At 38.1% G+C, this 27,926-nt stretch overlaps 1 protein-coding gene across 7 annotated transcripts in view; it reads right to left on the bottom strand.

Annotated features, from left to right (window-relative positions):
• The window catches only part of prdm16 (PR domain containing 16), a 216,118-nt gene that overhangs the window by 104,869 nt on the left and 83,323 nt on the right, over positions 1 to 27,926 (bottom strand). For all 7 annotated transcript variants that reach the window (XM_059503078.1, XM_059503077.1, XM_059503076.1 and 4 more), the window contains exon 3: positions 7,229 to 7,279. In XM_059503078.1, the coding sequence (XP_059359061.1) occupies positions 7,229 to 7,279 (51 nt within the window). The remainder of the gene's footprint in view (positions 1 to 7,228; positions 7,280 to 27,926) is intronic.

Below are 27,926 nucleotides of genomic sequence, written 5' to 3' on the forward strand. Positions count from 1 at the left end.
ATATTGCATTATTTTCCTTGAGGATCCATCGGGTGTGTAATCATTCTTCAGTTCTGTTTGCCATCATTTCAGAGTAAAGAGAAGATCAATAGCATCGTAACCCTCAATACTAAACATAAGTAACGTCCTCATAACGATTATTATTTCTTTGCAAATATAACTACAGTAGAAAGCCTTCGCAGATTCTTCGGCAAACAAAAGGTTTGTGAGAGCGCATGATCAGCGCTGGAGTCCGGCCTCCGCAGTGCACTCTCGGGTCGCCGTAGCATTTATCACATGATCTCCTAAACAAACCAGGGATTTGGGCTCTTTTCTGAGGTGACAGGCACCACAAAAGGATGAGAAACGAGCTGTTTGTGAACTTCAGCTGGATCTGCTTTTGAAAGGGATTTTGCAAGACGGTGGAGTGGTGAGCATGCTAGCGACAACACAATTCACAGAGATAAGAGTGATTCAAAAACACCATTTATCAAGGAATACTGACACGGCTAAGAAATGAGGTCAGTTAAGCAGCATGACATCAGAAACCAGCTAAAGCTGGCCATGGGATTGCAGGTCTGAAACATTTTCAGCGTGCCAAAATTAGATTCAGACAATGCGTTAACTTGTGTAGCAGATTTTATATATGCTATCAATACATTACATACTCAGACAGAAATACACTGGGATTCGAAAGCAGTGAGCCAAATCACATTGAAACCGCTCATGAATACAGCCTGTTAGCATGGAGGATTCTATCAATAAAGTGAGATTTTAGGGAGGGAATGGGGGAGAAGCTGGTAAAACTTTATTTAGACATTCTGCTTACACATATAACAGCATAGGGACCCATTCTCACGATTAACTATTAGCATGCATATTATTAACATGTTGGCTGTTTATTAGTACTTATAAACATCCCTAACCCTACCCAATACCTAAACTTAATAACTACCTTACTATTAATAAACAGCAGATTAGAAGTTTATTGAGGCACAAGTTTGCTAATAATGAGAATTGGACCTTAAAATAAAGTGTGAGCACTGTGGGTAACTTTACACGTATGTCAACTTATAACTAACCCTAACTCACTAATACTCCAATAAGAGTTAGTTGACATGTGGTTGCAAAGATACTTATAGTTAGAAGAATGTCTAAAGTGAAAACTGTGAAAAACAGTGAATAACCTGACGAGAAACTGAGAAACGTCTGAGCAATAACGTTTTCCTAACAGGCCTAAAACCTTCCCCTGACCTCTGCTGTCTCTGGTAGACCCATTTCTTTCGACTGTTTTCTGGCGCTGGATGAAGTGATCCAGATTTGGTGATTTGGTGTGTCCAGGAACGAGGCGGTTTGCTTTCACATGACCTTCAGATGGTTGGGCACAGCCTCCAGACGAGTGTCAGACTGGCAGAGTCTCTCTCCTGGGCATTCATTCCTCTGTTTATCATTCTCTCTCATTCTCTTTCTTACTCCGCTCAAGTTTCAGCATTACATTACGAGAGTTTAATGTGCTGCAAAAGCCATTTTATGTAAAGAAAGTAAGAGTGTTATGAATATACGTATGTCCATATATACGGCAATATTTGAAGCCTGTAAGATCTTAAAGCCTGTGAATTATGGAAGTCTTTTATGCTCACCAAGGCTGCAATATTTCTTTCTTTCTTTCTTTCTATTGATAGTATATTGATAGTGAAATGGTGATATTGCGTAATTTTGTTACAAATTAAAATAAGCATTTTCTGTTTTAATATATCAACAATTCTAAGTATTGCTGTGATTCAGCGATCCAGTCTTCAGTGTCACATGATCCTTCAGAAATCATTCTGATATACTGATTTGGGGCTTGAGAAATATTCCTTATTATCAGTGTGGAAATTTAGTTGTGATGCTTAATATTTCTGCAAAAATAAATCTTTAATTATTTGATGACAGAAAGTCCAAAAGAAGAGTATGTTTTTGACAAAGGGAATTTTTCTTTTTCTTTTTTTTGGTAACACTTTAGATTAGGGAACACATATTCACTATTAATTAAGATCTTTCTCTCAATAAACCCCTTATTTGCAAATTATTGATAGTAAGTAATGTAGTTGTTGTAGTAATTATGTTAAGGTTTTAGGGTTAAGGGATCTGGAATATTGTCATGCATTAATATGTGATTTATAAACAGCCAATATGCCAGTAATATGTATGCTAGAAATCAACTACTTAAAAAGGTTAAAGTGTCTTTATTCATAACATATTTCTTTTATTAAGTTTGACAACCACAAAGAGTCACAATGATTTTCTAAACCAGTATCAATCGTTTAAACCAAACAAAATACGTTTTATTTTGCTTGCAAACTGTGTATAGTGCTATCTCTCTTTAAAATAAATGCCACTTGCTTTGCTATTTTGTTACATAACGGCGTGACATTTCAGGAGTTTAGTGTTCAAATAGTTTTGGGGCCACTGCACACATAGCTGCAGTCCAGAAATGGGCCTGGGGACACAGCTTTCCCCGCTCTGAGACAGCAAAAACAAATGCGTCCCCCTTACGGAAAGAGCACGAGAGGGTCCCAGACCACCATTACCACGAGGGCACCCCAACCGTCCCAAACCTATAACGCCTTTAGAAAGGGTTTCCATGTCGACAGCAGCCTGGTCACATGTTATTAAACCGTATGAGAGTGGCTCAGACTTCATTCACACAACTGAATTAATGAACACCCACTCCGAGAAATAGAAGAGGACTTTGAGTAAAGACAAAGCGTGCCACTTTATCCTGTCTTTGTTCGCAGACAGTTGAGGAAAGTTCCCTTCAGACATCATAGAGAGAAAACAGAGTGATGGTGTTTTAAATAGTTAATATACTGCTCATTCAGCAGCCTTCTATTTGCTCTGCGTCCCTCTTCACTCGCTCCCACTTGAATTCCAGCACAGCCGAGCGGAGCTGCGCCGTCACAGACCGGCTTCTGTCCACAATTGACCATTCCGTCCTCAATCACTGATCTCGCTCTTTCACAATCTCTCTCTCTCTCACACACACATTTTACTTTTCACACTGTATCCGAGCGTCTAGTCCTGCGGACGTTGGGAAGATCAGGGATAATGACAGCATTCTGCTCTGGAAAGGACAATTCCCACAGATGTGGTAGAAAGAGACATTTGTTTTCTGTTCTTGTCAAAGTGGAGAGATACTATGACAGGAGAGGCCTTTGGGAATAAGAGGCCAGATAAAAAATGTCTCGTATCCGCCCTCACAAACAACCTTCACATATTTCAGGGGGTTTTATGTACGTGTATCTATGCGTGTGTGCGCTCTGAGAAGACGAAGAGCCAGTCTGAAGACAATGTTTGTATCTTTTCATTCGTTTGACTCGTGATGCAGGAATAGGCCTTTTGATAGCATCCATGTCATGGTGTCCAATAATTATTATTATAAAATCAATCCTACGATTAGAGAGAGAGAGAGAGAGAGAGAGAGAAGAGTGTAATGTACAGTAATGCTCTATTATTGGAAGTCTGGAAGATGACACCTCAAAATGTAAAAGGTTAAAGCACTTTATTACGTGTCAAAGGCTTAGTTCAACCAAAAATCAACTTACCATTTTGTTCCAAAGTCTTTCAGTTATCTTTGAGGGACAAATGAGAATATTCTTAATTAGATCTGAGAGATTTCTGAGCTTTCGTTTAAATCAAAGTTTAACACTTCAGATTGTCCATAAAGACGAATTAATGGTTTAATCCAAGTTTTTTTTTATGAGAAACAAATTTAATATAGGCTTTCATTCACATATAAACACTTATTAACACACATAGCCTACATACAGCACACCAAAAATGGTCAAAAGTCGCTGCCCACTTGTTGGTTTTTTCATATTGGTCTAAATGCAAATGCAAATTCATGGAGGGATTTACGTTGAACTAATCGTTTGGGAGTAGTTGAGCAAATAAGGTAAAAATAAATGCATATTATAAGACAATGAAATTTATTTAGTCTTTGTTTTTTGCTTTTGTTTTTTGACCTTGCATGCATGTTAACCTGTTGTTGGGGACTCCCAAAACCAACATATGAACCTTTCATAACCCATAATAGGGGGAATTTAAAGATATCTTCTTTTTTATTTGGGAATTGATTGGATTGGGATTAGCATTCTCTTTTTTTCAGTTGGCTGGACGGGAGAGGTTGAAAAAAAAAAGTTTTATAGTTATTGCATTTTGACGATACTTTACTGTAGGTCAATTCTGATTTAATTTTTGAGCAGCTATCGCACCTGAAGAAGTATCTAAACAATCATACACGGCCAAATTGATCGTTCTCCTCAAATAAGAGAAAGTATCTTTCTAAACAACATGCCACTTCAACAAGCAGCCACACAGAAAGAAAGATTGTCAGTCAGCGGCCATTAAAATGTAACCGAGCCAGGGGCCGAGAAGGGATATTATCATTAAGTCTTCTCATAGTCATGCTAAAAACCACAAATATTATTTCTACACAGCCCTCCTCCCCTTGTAGTGACAGAAAAGGCTAAACGTCTTCAATTTCCCGTGTTTTTAGACGTCTAGCGCTGGAGTGCATGAGAAAGCTTTCTGTTTTAATTGAACAGGCATGTTCCAGCGTGGAAATTGCTTTCCCTTGAAAGAGCTCCTGAAGTGACAGTTATAAAAGCGTCGTTAAAAGCGTTCAGACGCAAAACTAGTTCTGTGCTCAAATCGCTTAGATTTGTGTTTGCGCTCGTAAAACATTTAATGTGCTTTGAAATCTGGTTATGAAGGGTAATTTTGCGATTGTCATTCAGATCAGGCTTGTAAAACGACGCATGATTAGCTTGTCAAATTCTCTTAATGCTTTTTCATGAAAAAGCAAAAACTCTCTGTTACTTTCCCATCGGTCTCACCGTATGTGTGTGTGTGTGAGTGTATTGGGTGGTCAGGACCCCTCTGCATTCTTCAGAGCGATCTGCTGCCCTCGGGGCTGCCTGGCCTGGCGTATAATTGCCCTCCGCTACAGATAGTTACCAGCCTTCCCTGTCCCTCTCCTCTTCTCTTCTTCCCCCTGTTTATTCTCTCTGATTTCAGGCTCCTTTGGGTCATCATTCATCAATGGGGCCCCCCAACCCCTGAGGACTCAACCAGGAGGCCCCTGTTACTATGCCTCCATAACCAGAGGCCATTTCTGATGGAGGAGCATTATACGAGGGAACAAGAGAGCATGAAAATGCAACACGAGGCAGGGGGTGAATGGTGGTGATTATTATATCCAGATAATAATTTCAAACAAATTATCATGATAATCAATCAATCGTCACATTTGAGGCAACTCGGCTCAGGGCTGCGTGATGCCCCTCCTGACCTGTAATGTATTTGGGGGCATAATCAGATGCAATAAATTGTCAGGGTTGCTTGAGATTATATTTTTACAGGAGCAGATTTGCCTGGTTCAGTTAAGATAACATTCGTTTTCCCTGCGGACTGACCCCCTTTTACTGATGTTAACGGGTACAGCAACTCTCCTTTCACCTTTTCATGAAAAGAAGAAGAAGAAAAAAAAAGTGGTGCAATGTGCCACATGGCATGAGTGAGAGCATTTCTCTTTAATCTACCTTAAAAATATATCATACTTATTTTTTTTTTATTTACCAATTAATTTAAGCATAATAATGATGATGATGCTGATAATAATAATAATAATAATAATAATAATAATAAATAATTACATAGTTAAAAATGTGAAGAAAAAAATTACATTTAAAAATAAACCTTTATTTTTTCATTTATTTATGTGCCATGGTTTTATACCTCAGTGGTTTAAAAAAAAAAAGAAGAAGAAGAAGAGGAACATGAAGCTAAACTTGAAAGATTTTTAATATACATCTTCCCCTTAAATATTCTACAACTATATATTCAATTAATTAAAAAATGCATCAAATTAAATTCACAATCATATAAAAAAGCTTATTAAATACAAATGAAGAGTAAACTTTAATATTTCATAGAACTTCTTCAAAAACAAAATGTCAAAATATGCGTGAAATAATATTTCACCATCACTCAGCATAACATTTTTTTTTTTTTTAAATGAAACAACATAATTATCAAAATATATAAAATAAAAAGTGATTACTTAGTGTTATTATATTTTACATTTCTAAAAACTGTAAATAAGCTGACAAATGGGTAAAACCTAGTGGTTTGAAGGATAGTGGCAATAAATCAACATATATATCCACCATAATACAACATATATACTGTATATCCACCAACATGTTCATTGTAATTCCAGATTTATAACATATATGATATTGCAATAACAGATTTTTTTTTTTTTTTTTTTCGTTGTTGGCCAACATTTCAATATTGGTGCTTTTACTGACAAAAATTGTTATGATTGTACTATCAGACCGTTATCACTCTTAGATATAAACAGTGCAAGTTAAAATAACACAGCATTTTTAAAGTCTATGAAAGATGGGTCGCAGCAGGGGCCACGAAAGCACTGATACCGTCTCAGAGAGCCTGTCAAAAGAGCCATAAATCTCCTTCCCATTAAAACATCAGCCGCCTGTTTTACCTACATTTACAAAGCCAAATGTTTTCAGATTCAGCCAGACCATGCAGGCACAATGCCGGAGGCGATCTGTTTCAAATACAATTACAACGCATTGATTTTCTATAATTAATCTTTGTCTCCGTGTACTATCATTGTCAGTTGACTGTAAGCTTACATCTCACACACATGCACACTTTTGGGACACAGTGTGGTGGATTACATCTAAAAGAACTCAGATCAACGCTTGTGTGTGTGTGTGTGTGTGTGTGTGTGTGTGTGTGTGTGTGTCGGCTCTGGACAGATATGGCCAGACTCAGATAGGCATCTCCAAGTGTTTGTGTTGTGAAGGAGGGATAACAGGCTGAAAGCAAAGGATCAATAAACGAAAGAAGCTCTTTTTCTTGTCTTTGTCTGTCTGCTGGGATTTGACTTAAGAAATCTTTCAGCTCTCCTAATAACAACGGGGTTTCTGTCTGACACAGACACAGGATGGGGTGTGAGAAAACTGATGGATGATGTTGTAGATTATCTGGCGCAGATGTTTTCATTACATAACCTCAGGGCTGATTCTGCCCTCTCTCACACACACACACACACACACACACACACATACCTGTAGATAGACAGGCAGACCGATAGACAGATAGACAGATAGATAGATAGATAGATAGATAGATAGATAGATAGATAGATAGATTGACATAAAGAGAATCCTACCTTCTTAATACAGCTGTCTTGAGACGATGTTTCATGATCATTCAGCATTTGCTGTGAATACAAAAATAAAAACAATGATTATATGAAAGACAGTCACAAGACAAGAAGGTCCAGTCTTCATATATCAAACAAAACAGTACTTGCATTTCGCTTCATTAGTAGTATCTGAACTGTAAAAGTGTCCATTTCATCCTGCTGATGTCAAACTGCTTTGACACATTGAGGTAATCACCAGTATACTGTAAATGCTCTTCATGGACATTCAGTTCAGTATGAACCGGAATATTCTAAAGACTAGCGGAGATTGCATGCGAGCTTTGAGAGGTGTGGAGAAGTGAGCATTAAATGGCTAGTGAGTGATGAGTCTGTCGTCTGAATGTGCGCCCCCCGCCGGGCCGTCGCCACAGCAGCGCAGGTTAAACCATCTCCTGCCATCAGATGAATGCTGAAGCTTCATCACTGACTGATGGGAGCAGGACTTTATAAATATATACATTTAAGCTTGACAGTTGGAGGAGATGTGGCATCAGAAGCCTTCAGGGATATTTATCTGAGAAAGCACCCAGTGTCACTCGTATGAGAAGCCAGCTTGTTCCAGGTTTGGAGATAATGGGGGCTCGTATGAATCTCAGCGGATCATTCAGAGCAGAAAAGGAAGAGGATGTGCTCTGGGTTCTTGGGCCATATGAAGGTTTGACACTGAATCTGTTTCCTGTCTCATCCTCTGAATGGAGGGTGTGTGAGCCTGTGCAAAGTTTGCGGGATGCTGATGTTGTGTTTGATTGAACCTGACATTTTAGATAGGCTTTATCACACACACACACACACACACACTCACACACTGAAGCAGAGTACTGTGAGAGTAATATTTTTAATAGGAGTAGACAGAAGGACTGTTGTGAAGTTTACAGTAGTATCATCTCATATTTTTTTCTGTAAAAAGTGTGTCATTTTTGGTTTAATATCTATATGTCATGGTTAAAAGTGATTTCCAAAAATAATGCTTTTTAGCTAAAATAAAGGTTTTCAACAAATCAGCAGAAATCATGCATACACACATGCAAGCATGCCTATATATACATACATAATATGGTGAATTACAGTATATTATGACACTTCCTGCCGTTGAGGCCCTGTCCACACAAAAACGGTTAACGCAGCTTTTTCTATGCCGTTTTGGCCATTCGTCTGCATGTAAATGCAGCGCCAGGTCCCTGAAACCGAACATTTTTGAAAACGCCTGTCAGGGTGAGGATTTTTAGGGTGAGGATTTTGGCGTCAGTGCCTGCGCTGTTATCTCTGTCTACTGGAAACTTTTACAGGCTTCTGATTGGCCAAAATGGCTTTACAGTTGAGATTATATCGCCACCTGTTGGTCTGGCGTGCTCTTGACAGTGCTTCATAGCGTGCGTTTGCGTTTTCATGTGGACAGAGATTTTTAGATATTTTGTTACAAGGTATAGCTTACATTGTCAGCTCTGTTAACATGATTATATATGGTAAATATTTGATTAATGGGAGACAACAGATTGATGATCTGATTCAAGTGTGATGCCCTTGAGCACAATGCTAGCGATGGCAAAACAAACTGCACGACTGTCAGCCCTGTTAGTCCCAATCTTGTTCTTTTCTGAACAAAGAAACTCTTTGTAATATAGAGTAAAATCCTGATTTTGCACGTTCCATCTGTAAGTGAATGAGGTGGATGTGATTGCAAAGGTGAGAGAGTGAGTCACTGAGGTGGAAAAGCAAACAGAATAAGTGACTCTTTTACAGAATCCCCTCTACAGTCTGCACCGCCTTTATCGGGGTTTGATTGACAGCTCTGCAGACTGCCCAAAAACTGTGGTTCTCTAAATTAGGCTGTCAATGTATCCAAGCCGCCCGAGTGGAAGCAATTACATCACAAATACTCAAACAAGTCTACTTAAACTACTTACATCCATAATTCAATCCTGCAGCTATGTCAGAGCAGCACGTATCCAAAACAACCTTACGCTTCTGCTGTGTTCACATGACACATTTTAAACAAGAAGCCCAACCCAGTATCTACATATTCCTCATTTATTTATTTATTTATTATGTTTTTAATTTTCTTTCATTTTCTGCACCGCAGCATGTGAAAGCAATAAACTCACTCATATGCACGAGCACATACCAGTGTGTGCAATCACATGAATTCATCAGCCCACGCAAAGGACACACACACACACACACACACACAGACTTATAAGTGTGTGTAGTATAATTACTTGGCAGTTTGCTGGCAGACCAATGCTGTACTGTACATTTGCTCTAAGGAAGCTGGTAATAGAGTTTTTCCTTTTATAGTTCTAAAGTGTTAAAAATTTAGAATTCTGAGGAAATTAATAATGTAACTAAAACAATAATAATAATAAAAAAAAAAGATCCAAAAGTTCAGTTTAGATTGTAAACTCTATCAGGTGCTCTCAGGTAGGCCATGTGTTTCATGCCAAACATGTATCAAATTGTGCAACTTTTATTGTCAGATGTTTGTGTATTGTAAATATATGAACACAGGTCAATGCAGTAAATGTGCACAGAAAATAAATAAATAAATAAATAAATAAATAAATAAATAAATAAAAATGAATTTGCCAATGGAAAAAACAAAAGAAAAAAAACGTCTGAAATTAGTTACAGTAAATCTGACAAAACCCTTCTGAGAAAATCCTGATCTGCAAAATAATATTAATCAAGAGATAAATAAATATTATCAGATTTAGCTAATAACACACATACACACACCAAAATAATAATAATAATAATTTAGTTTATTATTTTAGTGCTTTTTATTAGTTTTATAGTCTAATAGTCTATCATATGTCCTAAATGAAAAAAAAAAGATAAATGTCTGTGTGTGTGTGTGTGTGTGTGTGTGTGTGTGATTATCTACATATGCTTCAGCGCTCAGCCATATAAATGACTTACAGTCACGTGTATGTCTGTGTGCGTCAAGCAAATAAATAATGTATTAATTAGATGGTTGGAAAAAATGATTTGCCACAAGTGCTGGTGTGATTTATGACACGTCAGAATCATTTCAACTTTTTTTTTTTCAGATAAACTTTTTTTTCTTCTTTGGCGACAGGACAATTTGTGCCACAGATAGAGAGGCGTGAGAGTGAGAACGCTTTTCCCAAACAGACGTAAAATGCACATTTGGAGCTCTCACAAGCTTCCCTGTTTGCTTACACAAGTTTGTCAGGGTTTCTTATGTAAATGAAAAGCGCTGTGAAGCTCTAGTGATTAGCGTGTCTCGCTGACAGTGCTCGAAAGTGTCCGAAAACAGAGGCACTATGGAGGAGAACTGTAAAAATAAATACGAGCAGGCCGTGCTTGATGAAAGCGCAACCACCTGTGCTGATTCAATGCAAGCAAATTAGCACCAGAGAGTAAGTGTGTGCTGTTATTACCGTTATAAGCCCACCTTTGTTAGCAGGCACCATCAGGACTTCTTCTTCTCAACCTCAGCCCTATTTATACTGACACACAGACTGAACAAAAGAAAACAAGCTCGCTGCACACATTCTAGCAACATTTTCCAGCACAGCTGCCCTAATAGACATGCGACGGACAAGGAAAACAGTGCTTCGCCTCACAGACTGGATTTCCATGCGCTTTGTGTGACACCCAAAGCACCAGTTTGAAGACGGCCTGGATCAACAATGCATCGTTGTCAAAAGCTAATTGGACTTTGCTGTAATTGCAATTAGAGAACCTTGGCGGGCAATGAAGCAGTTTGTCTCCCAGCTTGACGTTGGGGGTATGGAGTAAAGCAAGCACATTTTGAGGGCTTTGCAGTGGGAAAATTTCAGAGAGCGTTGCCAAAAACAATTCCCCTCAAGTCTGGATACTGTGAGGCAATATAGCAGTGCGGCCAATAGTTGGTTATGGATGTCGAAAGCCGCAAGTTTCCAAAAAGAACCAGCAGAGACCAACCTCAAGGCCTTTTGAACCGAGTGAGTGACATCCTGTTGGCTCAGTCCACCACACCGAGAAAGCCACAAAGTGAAAGTTTTGCCTCACAGTTATTGAGAGAGTTCTCTCGTTTTGGTGAGCGTGTAGAATTTTGATACGTAAATGCATGATTGTTATTGGTCTTGTCAATTAATGCGGAAGCGGCCGTCGTCGCTCAGTTTGCGGCGGATGAGAACCTGCATTTGAGATTTGACTGCAGAGGTTGAAGATTTTTTTTTTTTGCATTCTGGACCTCATTGTTCCAGTCTGAAGCAGAACAAAACCATGATGTCAAACATAATAAAGCAGATTAATTACTGAGACCGTACATGCATATCTAAATCACTCTGTTCAAGGCTGTCTGGTCTCCTAAATGCAACCCTCACTGGAGAAAAGTATATAATATCATGGTGCTTCTTGCATGTTACTCACATTTTCAAATTGATTTGTCTAATAAGTGGCTCTTAAAACATTTAATTTCTCTGAAACATGACTATAGATCTGGCAATGATTAATTATGTTAGTTGTTACACATATCATGACAGTTCGTCAGTGAGTGGCACTGAGAAGTTAATTCTCTACCTAGTTGGAAAATACCATACCACAAACACTGAACTCTAGCCTAAACCTAACCAACAGTGTTAGCAAAAGAACATGTTAAATAAAAGGCCATTTCCGTGCTGTTTTAGCTTGCTTTTAAAGTCTTTGCAATGCTGTACAAGGTGTGCTACCGAGCAAGTTTACTATGTTAGAAAGGTCAGCTGGTTATGTGATGCACACATTAAAATGTACTTACATTGAAATGAATCATTTGATACAATTCACGTATTGTGATCATACATGTATTTATATTTTTAAAAATACCTGCATGAAATTACATCTGTAAATAATTTCTGTACTTACACTTATAATTACACTGTTTACACCGTAAAACCACCCTTAAACCTACCCAAACCACCAAACCATTTCCTAATCGCGTATCCCACCTCATTATCAGCAAAAGTGTTTTGCAATACAATATGAGCACAATAAATACATTGCACTTAATTTTTGATGTAAGTACATAGTAGTTAAGGTCACTTAATATTTAAATTAAGATTTTTAGACCACAGCCCTATGTAGAACATGCAGTTTGGAAAATCTATGGATGGATTCATAAGAAGTTTTTGGAGTTTTGCAAAAATGTCCGTAAGACGCAGGGTTTTTTTTTTTTTTTTTTTTTTTTTTGTGAGTTTTCTAAATGTTTCCCAAAAACACAACGCTCCAAGATTGGCAAGTGTTTGTAATGACTCGTGCTCCATCGGTTGCATGTGAATCAAAGCGTGGCACAAGATTGCATGTCAGTTAGCATTTAACTTTTACAAAACAGACTGGGCCAAACATTATTCTGGGCCTTAACCAAAAGATATCCACATGGGCCTATGTTTTCACTGCACGAACCATTTTTCATCAAGGAGTTGTCATCGAAAAACTCTAAAGAAATAAAAACACTTGGGCTGTAAATACCAGGAAGCCAGCAACAATCTGATAAACCATATATCACAGGTTTAATAAGCTCAAGGCTTGCAGCTTTTTTTATTTTATTTTTTTGTTGTTGTTGGCCAAGGCAAACATTAAAAGTGCACTGATAGTGAACGCTCCACCGTGGGTAATTAAAAATAATCGCTCCTAGCTTAGCATTGTTTGATTCTCTATTATACTCTTATCAACATCTCCTGTCCTGTCAGTGCATGTGAGAAAGACACGGCGGGCGGTGAAACGGATGACTAAAGGAATGTCAAATTCCCATTGTGCGAGCACAAAGGTGAGAAGGGAGAGAGCCACAGAAAGTGAGTTTGTTTAACACTTATCACACGGCTAGAGCTAACAGGAGCGCTGGCGTTTGGGTCGGGATGCGGTGGGTGCGGAGAGAGATAGAGGGTGAAACACAATGACAGATTTAAAGAACAAACACTTGAGACTTTTGTGTGGAAGGTCACGGTAACCTTTCATAAGTGATATGTATGTTTTCCGCACTGTGACTGTTGTTTGTCCAGCCTGATATCATGTGCTTCAGTTCACTTCGAAGAAGTTGTACATTGTGTGATACGACAGAAATAACTGAAGAACACACGAACAACCAATGAGATAAATGTTTCTGAATCATGTAGCGGACGCAACAGTGATCCCTTACTGAATTTACCCCGTTGGTGATCTAGAAGTCTTGTGTCACTCTTGATGTGGACTTAATTTACTGTTGCATTATTAATTTTTAATTAATGCATTTTTTATTTTAAGCACTGACTTTAACACACAAAAAAAGTGTGTAATATATACTGTATATATATACATACACACACACATACACACACATAAAACCCTAATGCTTGTCTGAAATGTATTGGAAGGGCTGTATTCATTATGACATTATTCATTTGCTCCTTCAGTGCAGCTCATATTGATAGAGCGATATAGATAATTGATGGTGTAGACAGAGTTTATTGACAAGTCATTTGGGAAGATAATAAACAGGAAGGAGTAAAGGACACCTAAAATGTCCCACCACTGACTGCTGATTCCTCAACGGCCTTCCATTCGGTACACTATCACATAACAGCAATGACAGTAAGACATTAAAAATATGTTCGAATAAATCAAATGATATGTCTATTTGATTACTGCTGCTTCAAAGGTGACGATTCTCAAAAGCATTTGACATGCATGCACAATTTTTAGCATTGATATGCACCTCGAAAATATGTAATTTTATAAATGCTTTTATTTATGTCGTTGCCAGCATTATGATTGAGTGTCTGAGAAGCGATACTGCTTCGTCAATACGTGCAGAATGTAAATATTGATGATCTATCAATATTGTGCCGAGTCAGACTGGGCAATGTGCTTCTGGATGAAAGTGCTTCTCTGGTGTCTGTGGAAGATCAATAGGGGCTCTTAATTCAAAGCAGGAGTATAAAAATGCATAGAGAAACATACTTGCATGATGAGATTATTCATCATGTGCAGTCTGAAGGCGAGCCCGAGGGAAATCGCCACATGATGACAGACATAATGAAGGAAAATACCATTCCATTTACCCCTCTAAACTAAATGGCCTCTAAATATTTGCTGCATATTCATGTTGGAGCTTCGAAGAAGAAAAATAATATGAAGTGAGACGTCATCTGAGATGTCTGGAGAAGCACGGTGTGGTTGCATTAGCTCAGCGCTCAGGAGAACAAGTTTTCCAGTCTTCTGTTTAAGTTTCACTCTTCCAGAGTTTGACATATGGATGGAGAGAAAGGAGAGAGGTTAGGAGAAGTCACTCTGACATCCGGACTGCGGCTCTCCAAATATGAATGCGGAGGGCAGGCTGAGCCCTGCCAAACATTAAAGTCAAAAGTCTCTTGTGAGTTGCATAAGTGCATATATATGTGGGTCGAGGGGCACAAACGCCGGCTTTCTTCGCTTTGGGGTTGATGCTGGGGTCAGTGCCGTCTGACACCCTCTGGACCAGAGAAATGCAAAATAAGTCACTGATGGGATTTCTTTCCTAGATAAATAAATGTCTGATGTGTGTTGGCTGGTCGTGCCTGCTCATGTTAGAGCTGATGTCAGAATAAGAGCTGAGCTCACCTTTGAATAAGGCAAACATGCTTGCTTAAATGCTTATTTCCATATTTACCCATAGTTTGAATTGTGCATTGCATTTGTGTTGTGGTTTAGGATTAAAATAAATGTTTTATTTTCTTTTATTTTATTATTTTTTTCAGTGAAAGTCCAATTTGAATAATAATAATAATAATAATACATTTTAAATTGTTTATTGTCTTGAAATTACTTATTTTAATCATAATCAAAGCCATTTGGGTAGAGAAAATATTAAATAAATATTATAAATATTATATTAACCAATACTATCACAGCCTAACTGGCTTATTTTGCTATTATTTTTATGTCATTTTAATACTTATTAATATTTATTTATTATTATTTTCATATTTCCTATGAGTTCATATTCCATAGGTTTCATCTAATTTGTATATTTTATTTCAGTATTTAAATTGTATATTTATTTATATTTTATTTCATCTTTATTTCAATTATTTTCAGTTGTTTAGCCATAACACTTCACAATAAGGTTCCATTTGTGAACATTAATTTACTATATTAGTTAACATAAACGAACAATGAAAAATACTTCTGAAGTATTTATCTCGCTTAAGGTTGATTCCATCATTTACTAAAAGATTATTAAAATCAAAAGTTGTATCCATTAATTTTAGTTATAATTGACATGAGCTAAAATGAACTAATAATTTACAGCTGTGTTTATTAACTAATAATTAATAAATACTGTAGCAATGTATTGCTCATTGGTAGTTAATGTAATGCAATAAATATAGTTAACAAACAGAACCTTATTGTTAAGTATTAGCATTGGTTTTAATAATACTGAACAAAACACATTTTAGTCCCATCCATTTCTGTGTGTGTGTGTGTGTGTGTGTGTTTTCATAATGATGAAATGAATTCCCGCCCAACACTATTTGCAATCAAATATTGCCTTTTGTTTTAGGAAACATGTCACATTACAGAAGTTAAATGTGATGTTTTGTGTTGTCTAAGTATTCTTTTGCATGGTGTTTTTACTGGTGATAGCACATTAAAAGACAAAGGACAAGAAGAATGATGTTTGAGTGAGAAACGTGGGTGTGGGGATCACTAAATCTGTCTCATCATAATCACAGCGAATCATTCCGCCAATCAAAACACAGATTTTATGAGGCAGCCGTTTGTGTCTAAACACACACATGCTAACCACTCCGCTCTGTGGACTCTCCATTACATGCCACATATTTGGACAATCTAATTCATTGCTACCACTGGTGGGTCATATACTATGCAATTCTGTGCAGCAAATGGAAACCAACATTTTCCAAAGAGACAGTGAATCTTTTTACGACTTTGCAACATGTATTTATGGACATGTGATAGAATTATGACGACATGATCATTTTTGGCTGCACTTCGTTCTCTTGATGAAAACAAGCCAGCTTCAAGATGTGCTGTAAAAGCAGGAGGGTGATGAAGTGGAGTTTGGCATGTCTGTAGCGTAGCGTGATGTGACCTTCCCTTGACATTAAAGTCAGTTGGTAAAGGGAACACTTCATGAAGTCTGAAGTCTTTTGTGCAGATTTAATGGTTTTACAGTTTAACAGTTTTGGTTGACTTTATGGTTGATGATCAAAACTTTAGACAATTTTTTTAGGAGCTTCTTTAAACCTTTCGAAATCTAGTGTGTAGCCTTTCTTTAAACGAGAGACAACAACATTACTGCCTTTTTTGGACACATTTTGGACAAGTTCAGTAAAAAAAAAAAAAAAGTAAAACCATAAAATATCAAAGATAAATAAATGAATAAATAAATAAAATTCAGGAGCTTAAACAAATATACTAATCAAAAGTGCATTATTTAATTTATGTTTCTTAAAATCAAATAATAATAATAATAATAATACTAATAATAATTATTATTATTATAAATTGTACTACATTTAAATATTATTTTTTTTATTATTTATTTTTTACCCCCAATTTGTAAATAATATACAAAGAAAAATAATAAATTTGATGGGGATAGTGCATTATTACGTTTTTATTATTTCCCCCCTTTTGTAATTTAATGTATGGAGAAAAAAAAAGAAAACTTCGAATGGGATAGTGCTTTTTCTTTTCTTTTCTTTTCTTTTCTTTTCTTTTCTTTTCTTTTCTTTTCTTTTCTTTTCTTTTTTCTTTCTTTCTTTCTTTCTTTCTTTCTTTCCCAATATATAAAGTGCAATGTGCATGTTAATTTCCTTGCAATGGCCCATTATAAAAACACTGAGTTCATTTAATATCTGAAGTATCTGCTGTGAAAGTCAAAGTTTCATTATTCATAAGAGCGTAAAAAAACAAAACAAGTCTCAACTCGATATCAACCCAGGCATCAAGAACTGCTTTTGCCCATCAGTTGGAGCTGAGTGGAAAACAATTACCCCTGATGATAATTGAAGCAATGCTTGAATGAGTAAATTCACCAAGAATAACATGACTCTTACAATTATAATTGCAGGATAAGAATTTGTATCATTTTAGCTCTCCACACTCAGGCAACACAAAACATGGCTGTGCGCGTCAAATGAACTGTAGCTAGAGAACCGTTTACCCTCCTGGCTTGAGAGGCGTCCAAATCAGATTAGTCGTCGCATTGACCACTAAAAAATTCAAAGAGTGAAATCTAAGGCTGCGGCCAAGAGATACCGTCTGGAGATACAGGGGAGGGATCACAAACAAGATATTTCCTCTACCAGTGTGGTTGATGAGGGACAAAGTTCACAAAGGCAGTGTTTTATTCATCCACTGCCAGCGATCCCAGTCGAGTGAAACATATCAGTAATTTTGGACTGCTAGATGGGATGGAAAGCCTTAATCTGAAGAAACAACCCTGGCGTACAGTGACATAAAAAAACAATGAATGTTTGCAGATAGGAATGCCATTAACTTCAGCACTTTTTCCAACTTTAAACTTACTGATGCAGCACCATTGTCTCAATCAATGGTTTGAGTTGGAGGCGGGACTACCTGTTTGCCAAACCAATGACAGACAAGAAGGATGTTCAAGGAAGTCTCTTTGAAAACAGTCACATTTTTGTGCAATTCTGTCTGGTGACACTAGTGGCCCAGATATTACACTTTTTATTTTACAGTAAGTTTGATCACACTTTATTTTAAGGTCCAATTATTTCTAACAAACTATTGACTATAACTTTTGCCTCAATAAACTCCTAGTTTGCTGCTTATTAATAGTTAGCGAGGTAGTTGTTAAGTTTAGGCATTGGATAGGATTATACATGTAGAATATGGCCATGTAGAATATGTGCTTTATAAGCACTAATAATAATTGTAATACATTTTTAATATACAGCCAATGTGTTAATAATAGGCATCCTAATAAACAACTAGCTAACAGTGAGAATGGTCCCCCATTCTTAAGTGTTACCGTTAAGTTGGAGTCCTCTGATAAATCAACATGGTATGCATACAGTGTAGGAATCTGAGTTTTGCCACATTGCCTTCGAAGGTATACATACTATAATTATGAATAAGTAGTTTGAATGAAAAAAGTAGTATGAGTAGTTTTATCCACTTGATTCTGTAAATGAGCTAATGGTCATCAGAGAGTTGATGACTTTATATACTGTAAATGCAATAGTAGTACGGATGGATGTATTCATTTCCCCAGCTTGCCAACTCTTCTTTCCCACAAAGACTCCAGTCTATTTATCCTCTCTTTCTAGAGATAGCAACATTTATCACTCTAGCCGCCTGTCCCCGAGTCCACCAGATCAACCCATCACCACCACAATAAATGTCAACCAGCGATGATTGATGCAGCTAATGAAATTGATTAGTCTGTTCCCGCACATTGCATTCCCATGATTCACAGCGCGCTGTTTACTTTAACCACAAAGATTAGCTGAAAGATGAGATGTGTGAGGCGTAGCGCGTGATGTTGGGAACATCCTTGGACACTCTTTATGACTGGCCTTGACTCACTCTCCTTTTTTCCCTGCGGAAAAATCAATACGGAAGAGTGCTAAAGGACAGCATTTAGGGATCACTTCAAAAGTCTAGTCAATTTGTTTTTTTTTCTCTAGAAAAAATGTGTATAATTATGCCCTGTAGGAAGAGAAGAAACTTTCTTGTAAATTTCACAACTTCTTCGTCCACAAACATTTTACTATTATTAGGAATAGTGTTTATACAGTTTAGGGATCATAACGTAAAAAAAAAAAAGACCTTATGCTAGGATAATATTAATCATCAATAAACATTGCTGCAGCGTCCTCATTGCCATTGTTTCAAAGAGCACGACTACTCCCTAATATGGAGAGGACGACTTTCCTAATCTGACATCTGCTCTAATGACAGGTGTCGTCTGCCACCGCGTCTCTGAGCGTGAACTTCGGCTCATCGCAAATGATTTTATTAGCCACTAGATAACACAAAACAGCCCTATCAGCCCCTGAGCAAGGTGATTACTGGTTTATCTGTCGGGGACAATCTCTCAGAGGAATATTAAAAATATCTAAGATGACTTGACACCCAGCAAGAGGCGGATCTAATTACCAAACCCCCTCCGAGACCATGATTGCCTTTTTTCTAATATGGGTGATAATATTAAGTTGTTACTATGGACGCTGTTGACGAGAATCTCAACAGCCCTGGACACCTCGGCTTGACCTATGGTTTATAATGGTCTCATCATCATTTATGTTCAATGATCATTTTATGAGGGTACAAACCATCATGTCAAGTCACCTTTATTTATATAGTCCTTTTAACAATACATATTGTGACAAAGCAACTTATTAAGTATTAAATAGGAGAATAGTGTGTCAATAATGCAAAAATTACAATAGTAAACACTCAATTTTCAGTCAAAGGCAGTTTATCATTTAATTCAATGATGTCATCATCTAGCTCAGTTCAGTTTAAATAGTATCTGTGCAATAAAGTCAACGATATCGCTGGATATTAAATGTCCCCAACTAAGCAAGCCAGAGGCGACAGCGACAGTTAACCGAAACTCCATCGGTGACAGAATGGAGAAAAAACCTTCGGAGAAACCAGGATCAGTTGGGGGGCCAGTTCTCCTCTGACCAGACGAAACTAGCAGTTCAATTCCAGGCTGCAGCACAATCAGATTGTGCAGAGGACTCATTTGCACTTTACTGGAATTTTCCGTTAGTTATGTAAGTAGACTTATCAGCAGGAAAATTGTTTGTAAAAGCAACTCAGGCCATTTTTTCTCTCTCACTGTTTTTAAATCTACCCCCACACTGAAGCAAAACATCAAAAAAGAGAGAGGAATGAAAATGAGGGCTATGAAAAGGAAAAGGCAACACGTTTCGCATGGCTTGCTGAGCCATGTTGCTTCATGGGCCCTAAGCTTTTATGGATGTGGCCGGTGGCGGGATGCTGCAAGCTGGCAGTGCTGAGTGAGAACTCATCCATACCTGGTATGAGAAAACACAAATCTCACCATGGCCTTGAGTAAGTAACGATGACATGCTCTTGTGGCGAGCATTAGACTTTACGGTGTGATTCGAGAAATAACAAGTGAGGAGAACAGCTAAGGTCTTCTGCCAAATGAGCAGTGTTTCTTTTTCAGTGTTAATGTTGGACCAGGCTAAGATGTCAAAGCTTCAGACCCCTCTAATGTGTCATGGTGGCACATAGCTGTTGTTAAGAGTGTTATCGCTGTCGACTATCTAGAGATAAGTGTTGTAGTGCTGATGGGAGAGACAGAGGAATCTGCCTCTGCTCAATGCCAGGGCAGGGCAGCACACAGGGGCTGGGGGGAGCGAGGCAGCGGTGTGGCCACTAATGTTGTTTGGGTTTGCATCCAGACAGGAATTCTGGTTTATCAGGGCCCTGGGACCTACCAGAGTAGCCCATCCCCTCAAAGTGTCCATTATAGGAGCGATAGGGCATGAGCTCAGTGTTTCCCATGGAAGTGGCCTCACAATGTTGAGTGACATTAGGTCTCTCTCTCTTTAACTCACATAAATATACTCTCTCTCTCTCTTGCTAAATTTTTTCCTCCAAACTTTTTATATAAGCATCTGCTCATTGGTAAAAATGTGTACTGTAGAAATCCAAATAGCTTCTTCAGAGAATACACCTAGCTGGTGTTGTTCTGTACTTCATTATACTATATACAGTATGTGCTGTGTAGTAGTTAATTAAAAGAAGTGGTGCTAATAACTTAACAGCAAAGTGGCAGCACTGTAACAGAAGCTCAGCTAAACAGCTGATTATGAGTATAGTTTGTACTGTAGCTTAATGGGATAAACTTTCTATTTTCAAAAAAAAAAAAAAAAACTCTTACTTTCTAAATAAAATTACTGATTGCTAATAACTTAAATACAGTTTGCATTAGGATGGCAGTAGCTAGACAGCCTGACATTGCTGCAAATGTTTTTGAGTCATTTGGTCATTTCGTATTTTAGTTAGTAGCTTGTGGTGTAGTTACCTTCTTTAAATGATAGTTTACCTACAGAATAAGCTAATAGCTTGTAGCTTACCAGAGCACACTATCTTTTTTAAAACAATTTCTTTCTATCTAAAAGTAGTGACACGAAAAAGGGTAAGTACAGATGGCACCAGCTTAACAACAGGAGAGCCAAACAATGCATTATTTTGTGTATATCAGCCCAATAGTGAAGCGCCATAGAGTCATCACTTTGTTTTATGTACATTATAAATTTGATTAAATGACAAGTACAAAAAAAAGTGTACTTGTTTTATCCAAACTAACCATGACTGCTGCACGTGTAGCCATGATTTTTTTTGGGGGGGGGGGATTTTTATTGAATACCATTTGTATAACCACAGTTCTATCATGACATACTCTGTGAGTATTTGCACGATTAGCAAATACAATAACCTGTAGTAGATCTATACAGGTGGAGCTGGGGAGTTGGGGGGCTTCAGAGGAACACTGAAAGTGCGCTGCAAACTGCTCTAGTGAATGCTAACCAGGCATTTAAATGTAGAGCAGCAAGCTCATCGGCTGCAGATACATCATGAACCAATCAGCTTGCGTCGGTTAGTTTAACACTGTGAATATCACCAGTTTGCATATCACCAGCCTGCGCCATCTAGAGTTTCTTGACAAAGCATTGCATTTTAACTCCAAACACCATGGTAATGGTTAGTGTAGCATGGTTAATTTGTGGTTACCATTGTTAAACTTTTTTTTTTTCCTAAAACCATAGTTCATTTTCATAAGGGTTAAAGGGTAGCTGTAAGTTAGCTAAATTACAGGGTACCTACTAAGTTGACTACTGTGTGATTATGAGTAGCTCAACATTTTTATCAGCGCTTAAATGAATCAACAGTTCTCAGAACTTGTTTGTTAATGCATATGCTTGACCAACTTATTGCTCAAAATCTATCAGGTTGTATTGAAGCTGTGGACAGTTTACTGTCATTATCATATATGTTGTGGCTCTTGCTGGCAAATTTAATACTGCTATATGCTGTTCTTTGTTCTATCCAAGAACAACACTCTGTCCACATGTCTGCCAGCCAAGGCTAACAAGTCACAGTGATCTCCTGTGCTCTCCAGCCCCCGAGGAGCCCTGGGACTTTGAGGCAGCTCCAGACAGACAATACACATGTTGTTACTATATGCTGCTTTTGCAAAGAAGAGACAGTTGGGTCTTGCGATGTGCCCGCTTGCCCTGACCCTCTTTTGAGTCGCTGGGTGTCTTTTGGGGGTATGTTCAATGCTGTGAGCCACTGTCAAATGCCGCCTTTCATGGAACTGACATGCTGAAGATTAAGACATCAAGGCCTGTCTGCCAGCAGGAAAATCACAATTCTTCAAGGGTTAATTGGAAATCCAAATGTTTTGAGGTGGAAGACAGTGGGCCAATGCAGCAGGAGCGACGACAGACGTCTTTTTTTTTACATATCCATATCAAAATGATCTCTGAAATGCAAAGGTAGAAGAGCATATACCTGAAAGCCTTTTAACCAAACTAGTTATTTTATACTCACATTTAGTATCAGTAAAAATGCACTCTCCCAGCCACACACACAAATAATCACATCAGACCTCATGCTGGCTTGAAGCACCACACTAAAAGCCAATGAATAGCTTAGTTCTCAAGTATACAATGTCGAAACACTACGAATTGATTTCTTCTCCCTTTCTTCTACGTAATTGGCATCGTTAAGGATTTTTTCATCCCCTTTTGGCCCATTTTTGAAAATGAATAATGCGACAAGCCCCAGATCCAACTTTTCCGCCATGCTGTTTATTTATCTACCCCACCTCCCTTCTTCGTCTTACGACACTTCGCATGAAAAGTGTCCACAGAATAGCGGTGACAGCCATGTCTAATATCTCTTTCTGCCAATTTTGGCTTCTTTCCCCTCCCCCGCACTTGATGTCTTTATATTCTCCTGAGAGTGCAGTGGGAATGAAAGGACTAGGCCTAGCCGCTGACCTCCGCGGGAGGAGAGTATTAAAAGACGGGAGCGAGAGAGAGGGCGAAGGATGGCGGGAGAGATAAATAGAGGGAGAAGTCTTTCCTGCTGAGAGCCAGCTATCTGGGCTGGCAGGCTAAAGCTGGCCTTCAGACGCCTTTTGTCAAACGGGTTGAGAAGAAGAGAGCCTCCTCTTCACTGGAGCTGAGACAATGCTGGGTTTGTCATCCCTGAGGAGTCTCCCGGTGAGAAAGAGAAGAGCTCATCGTGGTCAGGGGTAGCCTTTGGGCCTTGCAGATGTTGAAATAGGGATGATTTATTAGGCCCGGTGTCCTCGGTGGCACTTGGCCACCATCCCAGACAAGAGCGCGAGAAGAAGACAACAGGGGAGATCAGCGGGCCAGTGTGGATCAGAGACATCTTAATACCGTGTATGGGCATTGGGAAATTTGCTCTGCGACCGTCATGGTATTTTTGCCCTCTTTTCACTGAGAAAATAACTCAAGATTAAACCAAAAGCGCAGAGAGGAGGGTCCTCACAAAGATCTCTTTCTATCTCTCGCCTTTCTTTCTTTAGAAAATCGAAAAAATATATCTTTATTGGTGGCACTGCTTGTCCTTTATAAGTAATAAGAAATCATTTAAAAAATATACGTAGTATTAAAATGGCTAACTTTATGTCAACACCACATGTCAGCAAATTTACTTTTTATATATTCTTTGGAGTAAAAAAATAAAATAGACAATTTTCACTTTTTGATCACGTATGGTAGAACGTTGGTGCTCTGGGTTAAAGGGTTCAGCCAAACTCAGTATATATGAGTTATCACACTGTAAAAATAAACACCTTCAAAAAACAGTACCAAGTATTTTTGCTTTCTTTAGCAAAGACCACTAATGTTCATGTTTGAAGTCAGACAGCTTGAAGAAAGCCAACCGAAAATAGGTGGCACTGCTGAGAAAACAACAACAACAAAACAAAACGTCTTAACCACCAGCTACTACTACCAGCAATTTTTTCTACATCTAACTGTTGAACCCAACAGCCTCGCTCGTTCTCCCAAAGAAACCACTTCTCAAGCACCTCTAGCAGAAGCGAATGGCTTTTAATCTCAGCTGTTGTTTGTCCAGTTTACGCCAGGCATTCTTAATAGACCTCAGAGGGTTAGTTAAAGAGCGAAAGTTTAGACAGATTTCATCAAGTCGGTGGAGAAGATTGATTGGCAATGTAATTTGCCCCCACCTCAATGTCCAGCCGGTAAGTGCCTAGAGGAACTGTATGTGTGTAAAAGTGAGAGTGCACAGATGAAAAGACTGATTGCTTCTCGGTGTCAGGGACAGAGGTCCATTGGTGAACAGTCGCAGAATGTGGCATGTGACCTGCTGGAGTAACAGGGCTGACGGGACCCGGAGGGGGGGTCATCAGTCATCTGGGTCGCACGCTCTTGTGCTGTCTCTCACGTCTGTCATCTTCCTATGCTCGCATTTTGACAGAGACATGCATAATAACACCAACATCGACTGACACCTACAGCTGCAGACAAACGTGAACTCAGCCAGACACAGCCTTTTAAATTCAGGATCCCGTGTTTCCCGTATCAAACCCCGTTCATAAGCAGGATCGTGAGCGAGGAGCTAAAGGGCTTATTTTTGATGGACAGGACACTGTGACAGCACGGAGAAAGGGCGGGAAGGTAGATGGAGAGGAAGAGAAACGGGCAGGCTTGCTGGCCCAAATTATTTTCCATTTCGCTCATTCAAACCACCGACGGTGTCTGCTCAGATCTTTGTGCTCTGTTGTCTGTCAAAACTTTCTGCATCAGCATAAAACCTTTCAAAAATGTTTCAGTTTTCTCCCACTAGACATGATTAAATGCTTTTTTTCCCAGGGTGGTAAAAAAAGTGCTGTCTTTGTATAAAAAGTGGCAGCTCCATCCGGGAGCTACAGCAAAGGTTAATGACAAACAACGGACAATGAACACAGGACAAAGAGTGGCATACACGTCGCCTCTCTCTCTACGTTTTCCTCTCGCTCTTTCTGTCTCTCTCTCTCTTCCTCCTCTTTATTCTCATCCTCTCAATAGCTGTTTTTCATTTCTGTAAATGGGTCATTCTATGAAACCGGTGCCTTTTCAAGTTCCATGAGAATTTTTTTTTTTTTTTAAGTGCATTATATTTTTATAAAAAATATTCCATAAGGCAAATAATGTGTTTAAGACATCTAAAGCTAAATACTAATACATTATGCTAATCTAATTAAGATAACAGGGTTGATTGTATTAGGAATGGAAATTTAACAGATTAATTTGGTTTCTCTAATTTGAAGTATTGTGCTCAAGATTGTGAAAAAATTATATTCTTTCTTTATAATTTTTTTTTCATTCTAAAATCTATATCTAAAATCAAGGTAACAGGGTTGAAATTTTATACGATAGTATGATAGTATGATCGATCGATAGATAGATCTATCTATCTATCTAAAAAAAAATTATATCATGGCCAAGAATTTACATAATATAGTACATTTAGTTCTATATATATATATATATATATATATATATATATATATATATATATATATATATATATCTTTAAAGAAGTAATCTTCTTTAACCACCGAACAAATGAATGAACGAATGAACAAGCGAACGGTCAAACGAAAGAATGAATGAATAAATTAATTAATAAATAGTTTCTGAATTAAAAATATTTATGGAATGCTTTCATTGTTAAAGGTTTTGTTGTTGTTGTTGTTGTTGTTACACATATAACAAACAAATGGCAACTGTAGACTGACCTAAATGTATTTTTGAAAATGGCCGTCTCTTCCCATACACTAGCAGAAAATGAACAGAGACACAGATAGAGAGAGCACTGAGGGGAGGGAACAAGAGAGAGAAAGATGCAGAAATGCCTCCTCTTCTTTCTCAGTCTCATCCCTTTCATGTCGGACTCTTGGCCGTTTCTTTGCCCATGCGAATCAGAACAATGAGATGTATGAGCGTCTGAGGGGGCAGCGCACAGAATACTGGCCTTGTCCTCCAGTTGAAGCTTGACGTTGATTAATGAGAGTGCGGACATGGGCAGAATGTTGAGGAAGGCTCCGGAAGACCTCAGGGGTGTAAAGAGAGGAAGAGGGTATGGGCGGTGACGAAAAACACGGGCTGCCTCAGGAGGGGAGAGGTGAGGGGCCACGGCCTGGACACAACTCACCACTAACAGACAGATAAGACACTTTTACTCACGGACAAATGTCCCTCAAGAGTAAAACAGTGAAACAAGTGAGTAACTATCTTCATGAGAGGGTATTCGGAACACAAAACTTAGGTCAAGAAAGTAATAAAACTAAAGGAATATGACTTTTTTTAGCATTTGATTTAAGCCCGCTGGTATAGATGGATATAGTTTCATAAAAAAAACTCCTCTTCAAAGAACAGAAAGTTTTGAAACTTATCTAGATTAATTTTCAACCAACTCACAGAGACTAAAATCTGTGCCTTTGCATCCTGTCCTTTTATTCTCTGAGACACAGCAATACTGGCAACGTTCATAGAGTAAAGATTTGAAAGAGTCATCATGCTAGCTTTTGTTCACACAATGTCAGCTCAACCAGCTGACAAAGTTTCAGAATTACACAAAATGCTACAAGCAAGCAACACGGAGAACAGCATGTTTTACTTCCTAAAAACACTTTTAATAATATTTTATATTTTTCAAAGCTGTAGTTCACTGCACACACACAATGAAAAACTTAAATGCCAGGACATTATGTATAAATTTTATGTACATTCTGAATGAACTCTAAGACACAATGCAATAAGTGTAATAAAAAAAAAGTGCAATACTTGTAAAAACAAAAACATAAATAGGTACAAAAAACATTCCTTCATATTAATACAGTACATTGTGCTTTTTCAGATTTTTATTAGAGTATATTATTTAGTATTCTGACAAAGACATATTCTTCACAAAATATGAATGAATGTAGCATAGTGAAATAAAATTAATTTCCAACATTTTTTTCTTAAATGTGTGATACATCATAGAAAGACGTTTTGAACTTCAGAACTAATATTACATATAGTAAAGTCTTAAAGTTAAAATAAGACAGTTTTCTTCACTTTGATTAAAACTACTGAAGTTCTAAGTTCATTCCTTCTTTAGTTGCATGTAAGTTCCCTCCTCCTGAAAACCTTTTCTCCAGTGCTCTCTCTCTCTCTCTCTCTCTCTCTCTCTCTCTCTCTCTCTCTCTCTCTCTCTCTCTCTCTCTCTCTCTCTCTCTCTCTCTCTCTCTCTCTCTCTCTCTCTCTCTCTCTCTCTCTCTCTCGAGTCCGCGCCGTGCAGCTCCATTGTCTCAACTTTCATCTGTAGGTAAGCACCTCGCTAAAGCCCCAGCCACTTCAAAACACGTGACAATAGCCAGATTTCCTCCCAATTTGCTTGTGTAGAAAGAGCCCAGAAGCTTTTCAGGGGGACCTGAATAGTCTGGCTAATTCAAGCACAATCCAGGCCTGACCCCCCATTTCCCTTTTACTTCTCAGACCCTATTTAGGTGCCCCTGACTTTCCTAATTCAAGAACAATCCCTGCTGCTTTTCATAAGCCTGTGTTTCACTGAAAATATGTGAGTGTGTGTCTGTATGTGTGTGTGTGTGTGTGTGTGTGTGTGTGTGTGTGCGTGTGTGAGCGAGAGATCA

Source organism: Carassius carassius, chromosome 21, assembly GCF_963082965.1.
Source record: "Carassius carassius chromosome 21, fCarCar2.1, whole genome shotgun sequence".
Taxonomy (NCBI): Eukaryota; Metazoa; Chordata; class Actinopteri; order Cypriniformes; family Cyprinidae; genus Carassius; species Carassius carassius.